This window comes from Bufo gargarizans, chromosome 7, assembly GCF_014858855.1.
Source record: "Bufo gargarizans isolate SCDJY-AF-19 chromosome 7, ASM1485885v1, whole genome shotgun sequence".
Classification (NCBI taxonomy): domain Eukaryota; kingdom Metazoa; phylum Chordata; class Amphibia; order Anura; family Bufonidae; genus Bufo; species Bufo gargarizans.
In genome coordinates, this window is record NC_058086.1 from 65,937,145 (window position 1) to 65,955,286 (window position 18,142).

The 18,142-nt window shown below is 43.2% G+C and overlaps 1 protein-coding gene across 1 annotated transcript in view; it reads left to right on the forward strand.

The window, feature by feature from the left end:
* The window catches only part of LOC122944162 (ADAMTS-like protein 2), a 75,312-nt gene that overhangs the window by 35,226 nt on the left and 21,944 nt on the right, over positions 1 to 18,142 (forward strand). Inside the window, exons 8-13 of the mRNA XM_044302393.1 lie at positions 1,435 to 1,610; positions 2,836 to 3,109; positions 6,187 to 6,430; positions 10,354 to 10,445; positions 13,999 to 14,125; positions 17,008 to 17,221. Of these exons, the coding sequence (XP_044158328.1) occupies positions 1,435 to 1,610; positions 2,836 to 3,109; positions 6,187 to 6,430; positions 10,354 to 10,445; positions 13,999 to 14,125; positions 17,008 to 17,221 (1,127 nt within the window). The remainder of the gene's footprint in view (positions 1 to 1,434; positions 1,611 to 2,835; positions 3,110 to 6,186; positions 6,431 to 10,353; positions 10,446 to 13,998; positions 14,126 to 17,007; positions 17,222 to 18,142) is intronic.

Here is an 18,142-nt window from a genome sequence, read left to right on the forward strand (position 1 = left end):
CCAGTGTATCCAATGTGGGTGTGTGGCGGCAATTCAACCTCACACACCAGTGGTGGGGAGAGGGAACCCAGTGATTCTGGTATTTAGTTCCCTCTAAGCGTGCAGGGACAATGCCCAATGCAAGCCCCCCTGTTAGAAGTGTGGTGATGCTTGCTGTGCGTTCGTACAGTGCTAAGTACGCACTAAACCCCACCAAATTATAAAGTACCCCTCACAGAGTTGGCTACGAGACTAGAGCCAAGGGGATGCTGAAAACCTCCTACTCAGTTACCCCCAGTAGTGCTTGACGCGTTTCCACTGGACGCCGCTGTGCTCCACTAGTGCTGCGGTCTCCCTCCTGATTTCTCCCTTATATTCCCCATAGATTATGCTCCTGATGAAATTATATACAATGGAAACGCGTTGAGCACTACTGGGGTAATTGAGTAGAAGGTTTTCAGTATCCCCTTGTCTGTAGCCAACTCTGTGAGGGGTGCTTTATAATTTGGTGGGGTTTAGTGCGTACTTAGCACTGTGTGAATGCACAGCAAGCATCACCACACTTCTACCAGAGGGGCTTGCACTGGGCATTGTCCCTGCACACTTAGAGGGAACTAATTACCAGAATCACTGGGTTCCCTCTCCCACCACTGGCGTTTAGAGTTGTATTGCCGCCACCCACACACCAGTTGGATAACGTCTTTCTCAGGCAGTGAACGCTATATATTTGTCCAGAGATGTACACTTCAGCATTTATTTCTGTTAGCCATTACGAGATCGGTGGGTGACCAACTCCCGGTACCCCCGCCAATCAGCTGTTTGAGGTTTTTTGTTTGACATTTGTGAAAGAGAGACAGTGTTTCTAATGATAAGGGGTTTTAATTATATTGAAGTATTTCCAAGGGTCTCCATTTGTTTTAATTATCCATTTTTAGTTCTGTTAGCCTTGTTTTTAAAGGGGTTCTCTATGGCTCCTAATTGGTTTTTAATTGTTTCAGCATGTTTTTACTACTAAAAAGGCAAACCTCTATTCTCTTTGCATCAACGTGCACGTGTAAGCCAGCACACCTATTTTTCCAGGGGGAGTACCTTGGGCCTAACTAAATGAAAGACCCTAAAATGCCCCTGTTATTGTAGGAGCCTATTATTTTGTCTGAACTTGTGCCTATCGAAGGGTCCTCTGATACTCTTGTGCTGCAGCCTGACCTTGCATGGGAACATGCATTGAGGTTCCTGACATCTCAAACTGAGCTAACATGTTTTAAATGTACAGAAAGTGTTAATAATCACCATGCGGAAACAGGTAAGCGCGATCTTGAAGTCAGGGCTGGGGATCCTTGGGCACATGGAGACAAGTTGGTGTAAGCATTTATTACGTTACATCCATTTTATATTATTTTTATTTCTTACTATTTCCCTTCCTTATTCTATTTCATATACTTTTCATCTTCTCAGCTCTTGCAGACTCTGCTGGAAATTTCTACATTAATGGAAACATGATGATGGACAATCCTCAGAACTTTCGCGTTGCAGGGACCTTGGTCAAGTATCGACGACCTTCAAATGTACACAGTGAGGGACTGGAATACCTAACTACACCAGGGCCAACCAACCAGTCCCTCAGTGTCATGGTGTGTGTGTGAGACCCCAGCCTATCTGCAAGCTTATAAACATAAAATCAGATATGTAGTTGATGTTAAGAACTTCTCAATACAGTCTTGAGAAGATCTTTGAAGAGCATGGTTTCATATGTGACAATACTAATGGTTATTTTCTTGCCGGAGAACTACAATGTGTTGGTACTCATACTGATCTGTTTGGGTCACAGAATGAAAGAGATCGCTCTAACCGTTTTATATTCTACACTAGATCTTTAAGTTTGGGAAATTTCTTATGAGTATAGAACGTTTGTAGAAGATTTGACATTCCTTATGGCAAGTTGCCATCCAGTTACTGTTAGCTACATGTGGTTAGGTTGCCAGAGAGAACAAACTCTCAGAACATTACCAACTGCTTTAGAGGCCAACAAATCATGTAAATGAGTAATAGAGCAGCTTCTTACATCCTACCCAAAAAATTTAAGTGGGTTGTCCCATCGAGGACACTTTAGGTTGTGCCATAAATGTTATATAGGCGCGATCCCCCCTCTGGGACCCGCTCTAGTCTCAAGAATGGGGTCCCCAAGTGAATGGAGAGCACACCGACCTTGCTTGGTTATTTATCGAGGTCCCATAGCAGTAAATGAAGAGCAAGCTGTGAAAGCACAGCCACCCCTTCATTCACCACTGTGGGACTTTCAAAAATAGCTGAGCCAGTGTTATAGACATCCCATAGCAGTAAATTGAGGGTGGCTGCCATGCGCGGCTTGCTCTGTTTTCACTTTGGGCCCCCTTCTGGAGATAAGAAATGGGTCCCTAAAATGGGACGCATCCTTATGAGACATTCATGGCATATCCTATCCATCTATATGCCATAAATTTCTGCTGCCCTGTGATAACAGACGAAAGGAGAGAAGCTGAGCTCTGGAATATATAGGTTTATGTGATTTGGAGCAGAGTAAATCCTGACAGGACTCCTAGAACACACTGTGAAAGTCCTGATTACCCCACCTACGCACAGGGTGATTGACAGCTCTCCATGTATCAGTGCCTCTACACAAAAAGCTGTCAATCATCCTATGTGGGTGGAGTAATGAGGATGCAAACATCATATATAATTGTGGACACCTCTGGTTATGGTATATGTCCATGGCACGTTTCCATGATATTTTGCTGTAGAAAAATGAAAATGTTTGGTAAATGTTTCTATTCTCATCACTAATCTTTACAAAATATTAATTCATCTATGTTTTTTCAGTATTATAACTTCAATGGAAAGAGTCCACACATTACATATGAATACACGGTACCTCGTGCCCCAGAAGCACCCCTACCTCTTCTTTCCGAACCAATACAGTCTGCTGCTCAGTCTCCAAGTAATATACAAAGTGGAGCTCAGGGAGAGTCTGAGAGCAATCTGCCTGAGTCTACTGACACTTTTAACTGGGGGAACACTGAGGACACAGAAAGATCATTTGTACATCAAGACGGAGCTGTGAAAGAACAAGAGATAGCAGAAGACCAAACAGACGGTAAGTTTAAAGAAAAATTTTATTCTCTGACCTGTTAGAAAGAAACATGATGTAAACTGTATTGAAGGTAATTTTCTTACCAGAGACTGTATTTTTTGTTATACCCTCCCTTTTGATCCTCAGCTATGTCATGTGACCAACACTCTGACTTTCCAAAAAACACAGCATCTTATGTGAGGACAGAAGGACAGTTTCTCTATGTACAGTATTCCTATGGGAGCCTCAATGTCAGTCTCATAGGAATGATTAGAGAAATAACTGACTTTCTGTCCTGTGTCAGTTGGAGATCAGAGCGTTGGTCACATGACACAGCTAAGGATCAGAAGGGAGGTTATAACTCACAAATACAGTCACTGGTAGGAAAGTTACCTTCGCCACAGTTTACATGTACTTCTCTAACAGTTCAGAGAATAAAACATTTTGTGGGAGTGCTTCTTTAACATTCATTAATGGAGCATAAACTCTAAAGGTCATGCACTGTTCAAGAAAAGGGGACTTCAACGGGTTGTCTTGGTTATATATATTGATGACCTATGATCAGGATTGGCCATCAGTATCAGATCAGTAGGGTGCTGGGTGTTGGCACCCCACTGATCAGCTTGTTTTGGGCAGCCACGGCACTAGAGATTATACAGTGTGTGGAGCAGATCATAATGCTCCATACACTGTGTAGCTTTCAGCACTGGCATACTGCAGCTCAGCTCCCTTTCACTTAAATGGAGCTGCAGTACCCCAGCATGGCCACTACACTGTCTACAGAGCTGTCTGCCTCCAGCTCTGTCCACTATATAGTTTTCGGAGCTGGCGACTACCCACAGCAACTGATCGTTGGGGGTGCTAGATGTTGGACCGATCTAATATTGATTACCTATTTAGAGGATGGATCGTCCATATCTGTAGCCTGGAAAACCCTTTAAATCATACATCGGATCTTGATGAATGAAAGATTCAAATTGAATATCTCTAATAATATACTGTAACGGTCACGTACACACACACACAGGGGGAAGGATAGTGACCACTGCGCTCCACCCTCACCCCTGACCCTGCCTACTTGACTCGCAAGTCCCGATGACAGGGGACAACTGGACGGCAGTCCTTAGCTTAGAATACCTGCTGGGAGGACTGACAAGACAAATAACGGATAGTGAACGGACCGAGTCAATACCAAGAGAGCAACAAAGTACAAATGGAGTAAGCAGAGAATAGTCAGGAGAAGCCGGGGTCAAATACCAGGAGAGTAATAAAGTACCACAGGAGTCCGCAGAGAATCGTCAGGTGGAAGCCGGGGTCGGAATACCAGGAGAGCAGCGCAGTACACGAGGAGCAGGCAGAGGATCGTCAGGGAACACAGGAACAGGTAAGTATACCAGGTTACAGAATCGCAAATGAACCTAATTAACAGGCGACCTGTGGCGAGCAGGCTGCCTGTTAAATGCTGACTAGCTGGGGTCATATGACGTGGATGACCCACGCTGCTGAATACAGCTGAGCACCGCATGCCAGCTTGGTGCTCAGACCTCCCCTGGTTGCCAGGGGAACTGAGGACGCCAGCCGCGCTGAGGAGACCCGTCCCGCCCCCTATTACTTAGGAGACGAGGAAGCAGCACGTGTCCTTGCTCCTGCAAAAAGGCGGGACACCGACGGCGCTAAGGAGAGCGGGCGCCTCATCGGCGTCCCGTGATATATACATTGTGTCATTCATTAAGAACAAGATGAAATATGAATGGTCAGTGGAAACCAAAATCAGCGACCACATTTCAAATCACCTTGAAAAAGCAAAGTAAAAAAAGAATTCATATAACAGGCAGATCTTTTTTGCATGAATTACTTCATGGCAACTCATAACATGACTCAGTAGTGCAGGCATGGCCAGCCTGTGGCTCTCCAGCTGTTGTAAAACTACAACTCCCACCATGCCCTGCTGCAGTCTGAGCATGCTGGGAGTTGTAGTTTTGCAACAGCTGGAGAGCCTCAGGTTGGCCATGCCTGCAGTAGTGTGTCTGGCGGCTTCCATGTGCCTCAGACAATGTCTGGGCATGCTCCTGATGGTAGTGTGGCAGATCTCCTCTAAGACCTGGATATCGGTGGGCTCCTAGACAGTCTGGTGCACTACTTGGCAAAGTCGGAAGCACTGATACGCAATGTCCCAGAGGTTCTCTATTAGATTCAGGTCTGGGAAACATGAAGCCCAGTGATCAGGAACAACCATTGCTATGAATGTTTGTTCCTTATCATTGCCCACTTGTTAGCTACATTTACATTTTGCAGTGATTGGGGCTGAACATTCATTACTACGATCATTCATCCTCATACATTTTATTTTATGCACTCATATAACTCTGCTATATTCCGCAGCGCTTTACAGACATCAGCATCAAGCTGTCCCCAATGGGGCTCATAATATAAGTTTCCTATCAGTATGTCTTTGAAGTGTGGGAGGAAAGCAGAGTGACTGGAGCAAACCCACACAAACACAACACAACAACAATACAAACTCCATGCAGATGTTGTCCTTGGTTGGATTTGAACCTAGTGGTAACTCTGGTGCTGAAACTGCACAGCTCCGTCTATGTTGTAGTTACTGCAGCCCTACTCCCATTGAAGTGAATAGGACCCCTTAGTGACCAGCCTGTTTTTGGCCTTACTGACCAAGCCGTCTCTTTTATCATTTTCTACGCCTGTTTTAGGGGTAGAAAATGGTCTAAATGTACGCCAGCAAGGGAGCTGACGTAGATTTAGACAGGTGGTGAATACGCCGAAGTTATGTAGAGGCCGGCATCCATCGCCAGCTAAAGGGGGTATTAAGACTGGTGTCTAAAGCTCCGGTCTTAATAAATGACCCCCCAAGTTCTTGCAGCATTGCTCTTAGAAACATATCCACATGTTCATCAGCAAGTAGATTCATATTGTTTATCTCTGAAAGAAATAAAACCCACATGCCGATACGTTCACTGTACAGTATTCAAGAACATTGGCCTTTCCTCTTGGATTTTTTTGCGAAATGATTCACCCTTCTCCATATGCAATGTCAAACACTGTGCAAATGTCATCACTCCTTCATTTCCCTGTTTCAGGCCTCCAGACCAGCACAGATGCTCCTCAGGGATTACTGCAGAGTGAATTATGGAGACTTTGTGATCAACACAGCCACTCTGCTCTCTGCCAGTCTCTCTTTGGTGGCAGTCCTGGGGGTCCAACCCTTGCAGAGTCCACACAGGAAGCAGAACAACTCAGGGACAGCCTGATGTTGCCAGCTGCTTATGAACATCTTGGATCAGTTCCCATGACAGAGCCGCTCCAAGCTCCCGGGTTCAGCAGGTACGCAGCTGTGCACAGTGTTCTTGGACATAAATGGGTATACTGTGTGTGTTTTATATATCCCTAATATATTAACATTTAAGTCAACAAGTTCATTTTATTCAGTCCTAGTACACACATACAGCATAGACAGGCAACAAATGTAAAGGGGCTGGTTAGCTAAAGAAACAGACCTGGTGTATGCCTTAAAAAAGAGAGTTGCAGGCGGTGGTGATGGAGGTGACAGTACCATAATATATCACGACCATGCCTTCCATAGCATCCTCTAGCTGCGCATGTGCACACCAGTGGTGTAGTGTGGATTGCCAGCACCCGGGGTAAGCTAAGAATTGCTCCCTGTAACCTGTGGATACTCGTCTTTTTATAGAACCATGCCCCACCGTCTGGATCCATACTTCCCATTTAGGCCTCCAAAGTAATAATGCACATTTTAGAGCACAACCCCACTCAGTAGTAATCCACATTTAGGCCCCACTTACTAAAAATATTCCTCATTTAGGGCCCAGCCCAACTGAATATAATGCCCATTTAGGAGCCATGCCTCCAGCCCCACTGAGTAATAAGTCTTCCCATTTAGGCCCCAGCCGGACAAGCCCCCTCCCTGCGCCCCTTGCTCTGTGTTCCTCCTATGAGTTTCCTATCCACAGCCCCTTATTTGCAGTCTAGTTTGGGCCTGTGGCCCACGAGAGAGCCAGTTGCATGCGTCCTGATGACTCATGTGCCCAGCTCTCTCATAGACCACAGGCTGGTTTAGGCCTGCAGCCTGCGAGAGGGCAGGGAGCCTATGGCAGTCACTTTTTAACAGTGTCAGCCCAGGCCCGTTACACCAGGCCTGCCAGCTCCAGACACCCCTTGCAATTTGGTGTCACAGGGCCACCGCCTCTCCAGCCCCTCCCTTGCTATTCCACAGGTGCACACATATACAAGTGTCAGTTAAGGGTGGGTTCACATCCCATTTTTGGCATCCATTTAATGGATACGTTGTAAAAAAAAAAAAAGGAAACAAAAAGCGCAGCACACCATGCTTTTGTATCCTGCAGAGTCCAGTAAACGTGACTCTGCAGGATCCAAAAGCATCCAAAAGGTATCCATTAAACGAATGGCAAAAACGTGATGTGAACCCATCCTTAACTGGCACTTGTAGCACAGCACACCACGCTATTGTATCCTGCAGAGTCCAGTAAACGTATACGCTTTTTTAAAATACTAGTAACATAGTACATAAGGCCGAAAAAAGACATTTGTGCATCCAGTTCGGCCTGTTATCTGCAAGTTGATTCAGAGGAAGGCAAAAAAAAAACTGTGAGGTAGAAGCCAATTTTCCCCACTTTAGGGGAATAAAAAATTCCTTCCAGACTCCAATCAGGCATCAGAATAACTCCCTGGATCAACGACCCCTCTCTAGTAGCTATAGCCTGTAATATTATTACGCTTCAGAAATACATCCAGGCCCTACGGTAATAATTCCCATTTAGGAGCCATGAAAATACATCCAGAAATACATCCAGGCCCCTCTTGAATTATTTTATTGTACTCACCATCACCACCTCCTCAGGCAGAGAGTTCCATAGTGAACGGATACGTTTTTAAAAAAAAATTCAAGCAAATGAATGGTTTCCCATCCGTAATGCAGTGCACAAACGGCCGTTGCCCGTTTATTGCAGACCCGCTTTTTGCAGGCCTCAATACGGACATCGGCTGACAACTGTCGTGTACATGAGGCCTTGGTGACAGCTTGTATAAGTCTGTGCATGTACTGATAGGGGACACTATGGACTTAGTGATCACGTGATACATCATGTGGCCATTGCCACCATCACTGACGTCTTTAGGAGTTTTCTAGAAAGACAACTCTGAAGGACTGTGAAGGACTATTCTGCGTTTGATGAAAAGTACTTGACTACAAGAATTAGAGACTTATTTCACTTTGACCCTTTCCAACCATTCGTTACGTATATAATTCAGCAGCATAGTAAAATATGTAATAAAACTTCTATATCAAGTGAACTTCTTTGAGATGACCACTTAATGTGAATGTGTCATCTCATCAGAAAATGACCTATTGTTTAAAGTGTAACTGCCGTTTCATTTTTTATTCCCTAATGGTATAGTACACCCTGCTGTATAAGTGCTTTTGTGCTTTAAAATTTGATTATTTTCAGTTTTACCTGCTAATAACTCCCACAAATGCATGCTACTTTCCTATTCAGCAGTTCTCATCTCACAGCGTTGCCATGTGCAGTCCGTCTTCTCAGTATTATAACAAGAGGGATGAGCTCTGGGAGGAGGAGCTCAGCCCTGACAGCCTGGAGCTGGACTGAGGCAGAAAGTGGAGGAAGGAGGGCTGCTTTAGGTGGTAATATCTTCTCAATGGTAGCAACTAATATGCAACTGGTCTTGTTTGCAAGCTGACAGTCCAGGCTTTCATACAAGACCAGAATGACAGCTCTAGTCAAAGCAACAGAGGAGAAATCACTGTTAGAAATAGAGTTAGGAATAATCACGGGTAAAATCTGCTTTTACTTTCAAGCTTTATTCACAGCATCCCGATTTCTATCATTGATATCTTCCCCTGTACTGAACAGATTTATGTCATTCTGGTATTGTCCGTCAGCTTTCAGACAATACAAAGCCCATATTTCTAGCTGGTACCAAACCAGAGATATAAGCTGGCTATTAAGAGGTTAAAGGAAATGCTTACTGATTTAATGTAATTGCAGGGCGGCTTGTCTCTGGTTAGCTGTATGTGAGGATACACTGCTCTGGGTACTGTGGGAAGTTATCTGTGTTCTGATTGGTCCTGCTAGTTGATGTGAGGAGAGCAAGGGTTTATGGGAAGTGAGGGAGATACAGGATGGCCTCAAGGAAGGGCAAAGATCATCACAGGAAGAGCAGCAGAGGCCATCTTAGGAAGTTGCTGAAATAGAGGCACAGAGAAATATGGTTGCTAAGGGCTACATCTACAGCTACAGACATCAGAAAGGTAAAATTAGCTGAAAAATGAATATCTTCCCTTCAGCATTAAATATGTTACGAATTTCATTTTTGGTAGTGAAATGGCAGTTACACTTTAAATCACATTTTATGTTAAATATATTTTTGAATATATATTTTTTAATAGAATTTTTAATGAGATTTTTTAAATTTATTTATTTTTACATTTTCTATGTGTCTATATTAAAAAATGTATAGAATTCAGCAATTTATGCACTGGCCACTATTCCTAATAATACATCTTGATTCCCTGTTTTGTTCAGGTAACTTTCCAGTATTTATTTTCAACCGCAAAATTACAATAAGTAACACCTCTATAAAAATAACAGGATCGACCATTAATAATGTGTGATATCGCAGTTTATCTCCTCCCTCCTGACTGTACAGGTCAAAGAGAGTGCCTAGAAATCTCTCCCATAGAAGTCAATGTCCCCTCCCGTCCATTGTGTCTATGGCCTGTGTGACTGCTCTCAAGGAATAGGAAGTCATATTTTAGGTCTAGTGGCTAGTGTCAAAACGGCAGAATTTTTATTTAACCATAGACAGTAATATGGGGAAAAAAATCACCAAAAAGTCAACAAAAAAAATATGTTTAACATAAAAACTTGATTTAAACAACAGGTCATTTTCTGATCAAACATTTCCTTTAACATTACATTAAGACATGTTCTTTTAAAGGGATGGTCCTCTCAGTCAGTATGCATAGTATAAAATTGATGTGAAAATCGATCATTGAAATCTGGATTAGTTAAAGAGTTGGTCTTCTGTTAGGGGTGGTTTTTGGGAAGGTTTGCCATCATTAAAGGTGTTTAAAAAGTAATGAGTTTAAAGGATCATTATTCATCGTAGTAATCAAAATGTTTAATTCTAGAGTCTACCCATATGGCAAGTTCCTGTTGTCTGACCTCCACATATATTCTTGTTTGTAGTGATTTGCTATCAAGTCATGATATCAGCCGGGCCGATATGTATCGCTGGAAACTTTCTGCCTATTCACCATGCAGCTCCACTTGCAGCTCAGGTAATGGGTCTTCGGAATAGCACAGATACAGGTGAAATACTGGCGCAGTAAGATGTGCTGTATCCATAGGCTGCATTGGGGATGAGCGGTGGGGACTTTATAGACAACTGATATGCGCATAGAGTAACATAGACTATATAATAGAAATGTGGAGTACCACTTGATTTATGCAGTTTTTTATGAATATGTATTATGTGATTATATACATCAGGGCCTGGCTTCAGGTTCATGTGGGCCCTTGCTCGATAAATCTCAGACGGCCCTAATTTGTCAAATGTCACCACGGCATCTGAGAGTGTTAAAAAACGGAAGAGCGGGCTTCCTTCCCCTAGCAGAGATCAGGAAAAGCACCCTGTTCTAAAAATGAGCCGCAGCCTGTACTAGGCTTCCAGGCTCATTGTTAGTATATCCCAGTTCAGGACCACTAGGTGGCAGCACTAAACTGTGAAATACTGATTTCTATAAAGAATAATGGAGCAACTTCCATTATTCTGTATAAGTTGCAGTCTGATGAAAAGTAATTTAAAAATAGTAAAAAATAAGTTTTGAAAATATAAAAAAAAAAATATTGTAAAATCACCCCACTTTCCCGAAAATAAAAATGAACAAAGAAAGAATACCATTATGGGCATCGTTGCATGCGAAAACACCCATACTAATAAAATATTTTTTTTAAAAGTTAGCCCATATGGTGAAGGATATAACAGAAAAAAAAAGTCTGATTTGCCATTTTTTCATCACTTTATCTCCCAAGAAAGTTTATTAAAAAGTGATTATGTCATACACCCCCCAAAATGGTATTGTCAAAAAAGACAGATTTCCCTCAAATGAGCCCCCACACATCTCCGTGGACATAACTATAAAAAAGTTATGGGGGTCACCGGAGAGCAGGGGTTCTGTTAGGGTTGCCCCCTTTCCCAACAAAAAATAATAGTTACACAAATTAAAGAGGTTGGTGTGTCTATTTAGCCTCTATTTTTTTAATGATTCTGCTGAATGAAATGATTCTTCTTTAATGAAATGATTCTACTTTAATGTAGAAGCCACAGCCTTGTACATAAAAAATCAAGAACCTTAACCACTGGGCTATAGCGCTTCATGTTAGCCTGCTGTACATATATTATGGCTAAAAACCTCAGTAGTTTCCCACATATTATGCATTCATATATATCAGAAGTATTATTTTATATATATATATACCGTATTTTTCACCCCATAAGATGCACTCCCCCCCCCCCCCCAAAGTGGGGAAAAAATGTCCCTGGATCTTATGGGGTGAATACTAATGAGCTCTTCCATTATGGAAGCGCTCATTAGTACCGGAGGACCGGGAAGCGGTGAAGACTCTGTACTCACCGCATCCTGGTCCTCGGCTGTCGGCTGTGCAGGCTGCGCACAGCGTGAGGCGCTCTGTGATGTCACGCTGTGCGCGCCGGTTCACAGCACAGCCGGCAGCAGGAGGAAGAAGATCGCGGGTGGTGTGGAGCGGTGGTGTCCAGGAGCAGGAGAGGAAAGTGTTTTATTTTATTTTATCTGATCTGAGGCTGCATAAGCTGGGGCTGCATAAACTGGGGCTGCATAAACTGGGGCTGCATAAGCTGGGGCTCCATAACCTGGGGCTGCATAAGATGCGGCTGCATAAGCTGGGGCTGCATAAGATGCGGCTGCATAAGCTGGGGCTGCATACATGAGGCTGGGGGCTGCATACATGAGGCTGGGGGCTGCGTGCATGGGGGTCTGATCTGAGGCCTGATTGAGGGTCTTATTAACATTGGGGGTCTAATTGGGGCTGTCAGCTGAGGTCTGATTAACATTGGGGGTCTGATTGGTGGTCTGACCTTAGGTGTAATGAAAAATATTTTTTTCTTATTGTCTTCCTCTAAAATCTAGATGCGTCTTATGGGCCGGTGCGTCTTATAGGGCGAAAAATACTGTATATTTTTTATAATTGCACATTTATTTTGTGCCATACATTTTTTTGCAATTACTAAAAAAAAAAATTATAAAATTATACTTCTGCTATATAGGAATACCTAATACATGAGAAACTACAATGAGGTTTTTCTAGCACAGTTTAGCATTGAGCTCCATAGCTCAGTGCTTAAAGTTCTTGCCTCTAATGTAGAAGGTTGTGAGCTTCAAATCCTGGCAGAAACATTTCATAAATAGAGGCTAAATTAGATACACTGGGTGTCCTCAAGCATACTGACAATGCTTGGGGATACCCTATTTATGTTCATAGCACTGACTCTATATATGGACATAGCCATATATGGAGTCAGAGCAGGGACTCCTAAGCCGGGAACTAGAGTCCTGTCTGTTCAGTAACACTGGGGAATTCCCCGTAAAGCGATCTTCAGTAGCACTGGGGGATTCACCGTACAGCGATCTTCCGCGTAGACCTGAGTGGGCCCCCTAGGAGCAGTGGCCTGGGTTTGCTGGGTGCTGACGCCGGCCCTGAGAGCCAAAGTTAAAGGCTATGTGCACCTTAGGAGGCATATTTTTATGATTGCATGTTACTCATTTTTGGCTAAAATAATTTTTTCAATTGGCCTTTATTAAAAATATTGAGCTGTTCTGTCTCAAAGGGTTAACTGTTTTTCTAGCTGTGTGCTTTGTGCTGGTCATCTAATGAACCTAAGGTCATAAACACTTATTTAAAGAGGACCTTTCACCGATTATTACACTGTGAACTAAGTATCATGACATATACAGCGGCGCCCGGGGATCTCACTGCACTTACTATTATCCCTGGGCGCCGCTCCGTTCTCCCGCTATTCCCTCCGGTATCTCCGCTCACTAAGTTATAGTAGGCGGAGATTTCAGTCACTAAGTTATGGTAGGCGGAGTCTGCCCTTGTTCTGCTATAGCGCTGGCCAATCGCAGCGCAGAGCTCACAGCCTGGGAGGTTATTTTCTCCCAGGCTGTGAGCTCTGCAATGCGATTGGCCAGCGCTACAGAAGAACAAGGGCAGACTCCGCCTACCATAACTTTGTGACCGGAGATACCGGAGGGCATAGCAGGAGAACGGAGCGGCGCCCGGGAATAATAGTAAGTGCAGTGAGATCCACGGGCGCCGCTCTACATGTCTGTATACTTAGTTCACAATGTAATAATCGGTGAAAGGTCCTCTTTAAGCTACATTCTTATCAGTAAGATAAGAATTGAACTGGCTTTAATGAGTGTTTATAATGGCATAGAGCAGAGATAAGGAGCCGTCAGCTCCTGGTCTGACGGCAAAGACAGAAAATCGAAAGAATTATTTTTTAGCTCAAAATGAGTACAATGCAATAATTTTAAAAAAAAATGCCCCTAAAGGTGTACATAGCCTTTAAGCTTTCCCCAGGGGCAAAGGTTCAGCTTGCTGCACTATCCCTGTATCTAAATACCCTCACCAAGGCAAACTGACTGGCTCTCGGCATCCTTGAAACAAGTCTTGGTTGCCCTCCAGCTACGACCCTAAAATGCACTTTATTGCGCAGTTTGGCGAAGATCTACATCTTGGTTGTGCTTGGTTGAACATCTGAAACCATTTTTGTTGATGTGTTTGCAGGTCTCAGTTCTGCATATGCCTTATGCATCCGTTATGATGGAAGGGAAGTAGACGAGTCACACTGCGATCCATTGACAAGGCCAGAACCTACTCAGGAATTCTGTATAGGACGAGAGTGTATGCCACGGTATGGGAGAAGGGTACACTGTACTTTACCATTCATGTGTGAAAGATGAACCAAACATACTTTTTGCAAACAAAAATAATAGCGTAACTACATTTGAAATCCACAAATTGCTAACTAATTGAAGCTTAAAAGTGTGGTCCCATCTGGACATTTATGGCATATTCACTGGATATACCACAAATGCCCAATAGATGTGATCATGTGAGGCTCTCTCCGTCACTGTTTTGGGACTTGTGTAAAATGCAAAGTATCTTGTGGATATGCCATAAATGTCTAGATAGGAAAAATCCCTTTAATGCTGATGTTCAGTATATTGAAGGATGCTTATGGTAGAAAATTCGCAACTGCAGCATCTTATTATGGGGCACCTGGCCTATCTCTTAATTTTTTTTTCAATAAACAGTGAGAAGCATGGTCAGGAGGGTGAGAACTCACATCTGATGTCAATGTCCCAAAGTCTCATATTTTTGTATTAGGGTTACTACTTTATGCCCTGGTAATATACTTCAACCTACTTTGAACACCTCAGAAGACTCAAAAGGTGCAGATAGATTGATTTCATTCATCGTTCTCCAGCAATGAATACTAAGCTGGTTAAATCTGAACTTACCTGGATAACTGGATTGCTATCATGTTTAATTGTAGGATGTAGCCTCCTGGATTACATACCTAAGAGAAAATGGATAAAATGTGGGCTGAGATGGTCTGGCAACCTTTTTCTAACAACATCCCTTCCAGTGTCGGATTGGGGTTCCTTGGGCCCACTAGAGGAAATTATTCTTGGGACAAAACCCCTATATCATAAATAACGTCTTAGACCCTAGTGCCAAGTGATTAGCTCAAAGGTTTCCCCAAATATAATTTTTCTCCTAGGCCTTTGGGGCCCATTATGACTTCCGAGGCTATGCCCACTGGAGGATTCTCTGGTACTCCAGTGAGCTAGTCCAACCCTGATCCCTTTCTTCTATTCTGCTTCTCCCCTTCTGTCTCCCCTTTTGTTACACTTTTTCATAGCTTTATAGCTTTAGAAGAATATGGAAGCGAGCACTCAATTCTATAGCACCACTCAGATTTTATTATTAAAAATCACTAGTTAAAATAACATTAATAAAATGACATGAAATCAATAATGGTTAAAACAGTTGTAAAATATAAAACAATTACAATGGTCGACCGTGTAGACACTGAAAGAATAAAAGCTCCTACAGCATAGATTAAGGATTCCAATGGTGGTAGGTGAAAAATATGGGTGAATGAATAAATAAATAAATACAATGAATTAATTATATAGTGTTAAGATATAATACATAAACTTGAACGTGATGAATTCGTGAAAAAATTGTGAATAGAATAGGTGGACACTACTTGGAGTCCGGCGCGGTATAGCGCAATATGCTGAGTTGGTTCCTGTGGGGAAAATGAATGGGTCCGAGTCTATGGTGTTATACACCGCAACACAGAAAGCTTGGCTGTTTGGTAGTGCAGTCCCATAGCACGATGGTTATCTCGGCTGTAATCTTACCTCTATCTAGAAGGAGCCGTCCAGGGTCTGGTCTCCTATGATAAGGTAAAGTTTCTTTAGGACGATGAACAAACTGCTGGAAACGCCGCTCCGTCTCCGCGGCTCACAAACTCTGACGATCTCGCCCAAATCTCGTGATAATTCAAGCGGGACTTTCGTCCAGTGACAGCGCTTGCTCAGATCTCCCGGGCAGTAGAATCGACACGAAAAAGCAGTTGTTGAATAATTAATCTTTAAAGCATGGCCATGCACAAAGTCCTTGTTACGCAGGTAAGTGCGGAGTGTCTATTACCCAGACGCGTTTCGGGATATTCCAATCCCTTCTTCAGTGGTGTCCACTGAAGAAGCGATTGGAATATCCCGAAACGCGTCTGGGTAATAGACACTCCGCACTTACCTGCGTAACAAGGACTTTGTGCATGGCCATGCTTTAAAGAATAATTATTCAACAACTGCTTTTTCGAGTCGATTCTACTGCCCGGGAGATCTGAGCAAGCGCTGTCACTGGACGAAAGTCCCGCTTGAATTATCACGAGATTTGGGCGAGATCGTCAGAGTTTGTGAGCCGCGGAGACGGAGCGGCGTTTCCAGCAGTTTGTTCATCGTCCTAAAGAAACTTTACCTTATCATAGGAGACCAGACCCTGGACGGCTCCTTCTAGATAGAGGTAAGATTACAGCCGAGATAACCATCGTGCTATGGGACTGCACTACCAAACAGCCAAGCTTTCTGTGTTGCGGTGTATAACACCATAGACTCGGACCCATTCATTTTCCCCACAGGAACCAACTCAGCATATTGCGCTATACCGCGCCGGACTCCAAGTAGTGTCCACCTATTCTATTCACTATTTTTTCACGAATTCATCACATTCAAGTTTATGTATTATATCTTAACACTATATAATTAATTCATTGTATTTATTTATTTATTCATTCACCCATATTTTTCACCTACCACCATTGGAATCCTTAATCTATGCTGTAGGAGCTTTTATTCTTTCAGTGTCTACACGGTCGACCATTGTAATTGTTTTATATTTTACAACTGTTTTAACCATTATTGATTTCATGTCATTTTATTAATGTTATTTTAACTAGTGATTTTTAATAATAAAATCTGAGTGGTGCCATAGAATTGAGTGCTCGCTTCCATATTCTTGTTAAGTACTCTTCCAATTGAGGTGTGGCGTCCTCAACCTTTAGTTTGTAGCACCATACCGTCCATTGTCAGCAGTGAGCCACTTCATTTAATTAACCAATTTATAGCTTTAGGACTGCAATTATGCAAGACTCTCATATTTCTACAGCAGGTACTTCGGTTCTTGGCTTACATTCGTTTTTCTCATTTATTTTTGGAGATGGGAGTCAAGTGGTTGGAGTGAGTGCTCAAGAACCTGTGGTCAAGGAGTCCAAGTACGCTCGGTTCGTTGCTGGAAGATGCTTGCTCCGGGGCTTGACAGTTCTGTCTATGATGAGCAATGTGAAGGTGCCCAACTAGCAAGACCACCCCAGAAGAAAGCATGTAAGAATAAACCATGTGGACCTCAATGGGAGGTCTCAGACTGGACAGAGGTATGTTTAAGACCTTACATGCCTTTAGACAGATTTATTGGTGATTGATTAGACATAAATGCTTAAAGGGGTGTTCCCATCTGATAAAGTGATGGCATAACAATAGTTTATGGCACCACTTTATGATCATGGGGGCAGACCTATGAGACCCCACGAGCCTTAGAGCAAAGGGGCAGGAGTGCCGATTCAGTGTTGCAGCTCCCTTACACTCTTTCCCTGCACAGTGGTGCTCCCAGATGTCTACTGGACAGGGGTCCTGCTGCACAACTCCAGTAAGTGGAGATAGCTGCAGTTCCTTGCGCATTGATGCGGCTGTAATGCTAATTAATTATTTTGAGGTTCCAGAGGTTGGTTCCCCTCCTATCATAAAATAATGGCATATCCTAGTGATATGCCAACAGCTTCTTGATGCAGAGGTTGGAGATATAGCCTCTTCAGTATCCCAAAATAGAGTACTTGCAAATTGTTTCTTATTGTATAATGTTCTAATGTATTGTACTACCCAGTTTAGCTCTGTATAGATTAGTCAGAGTTAACAGTCATGACTCTATGCCTGTAGAAATCTGGGTGATGGACTTAGGTTCGCCACTTCAGTCAGCGTGCGTGTTAGCTACGGAAGTTAGAGGAGCTATATGTTCTCCTAACTTAAAGCTTTGCATCAAAAGAGCGATATGGTAAGGGAGGGGACAGGCTGGGAGAGGTGCTCAACGCAGCTCTGTATAATACAGGTGCCGCATATGCTACGGCATGTGTATCTCTGTCTATGTAGGCTGGGAGAGGTGTTCAGCGCAGTTCTGTATAATCCAAGTGCTGCTGATGCTACGGCATGTGTATCTCTGCTTGTTATTGTTGGCTACTGTATGAAGTGTGTGCGAATCGCTCGCTGGCTATGCTGGCAGTGAGGGATGTGGCAAGAAGAAG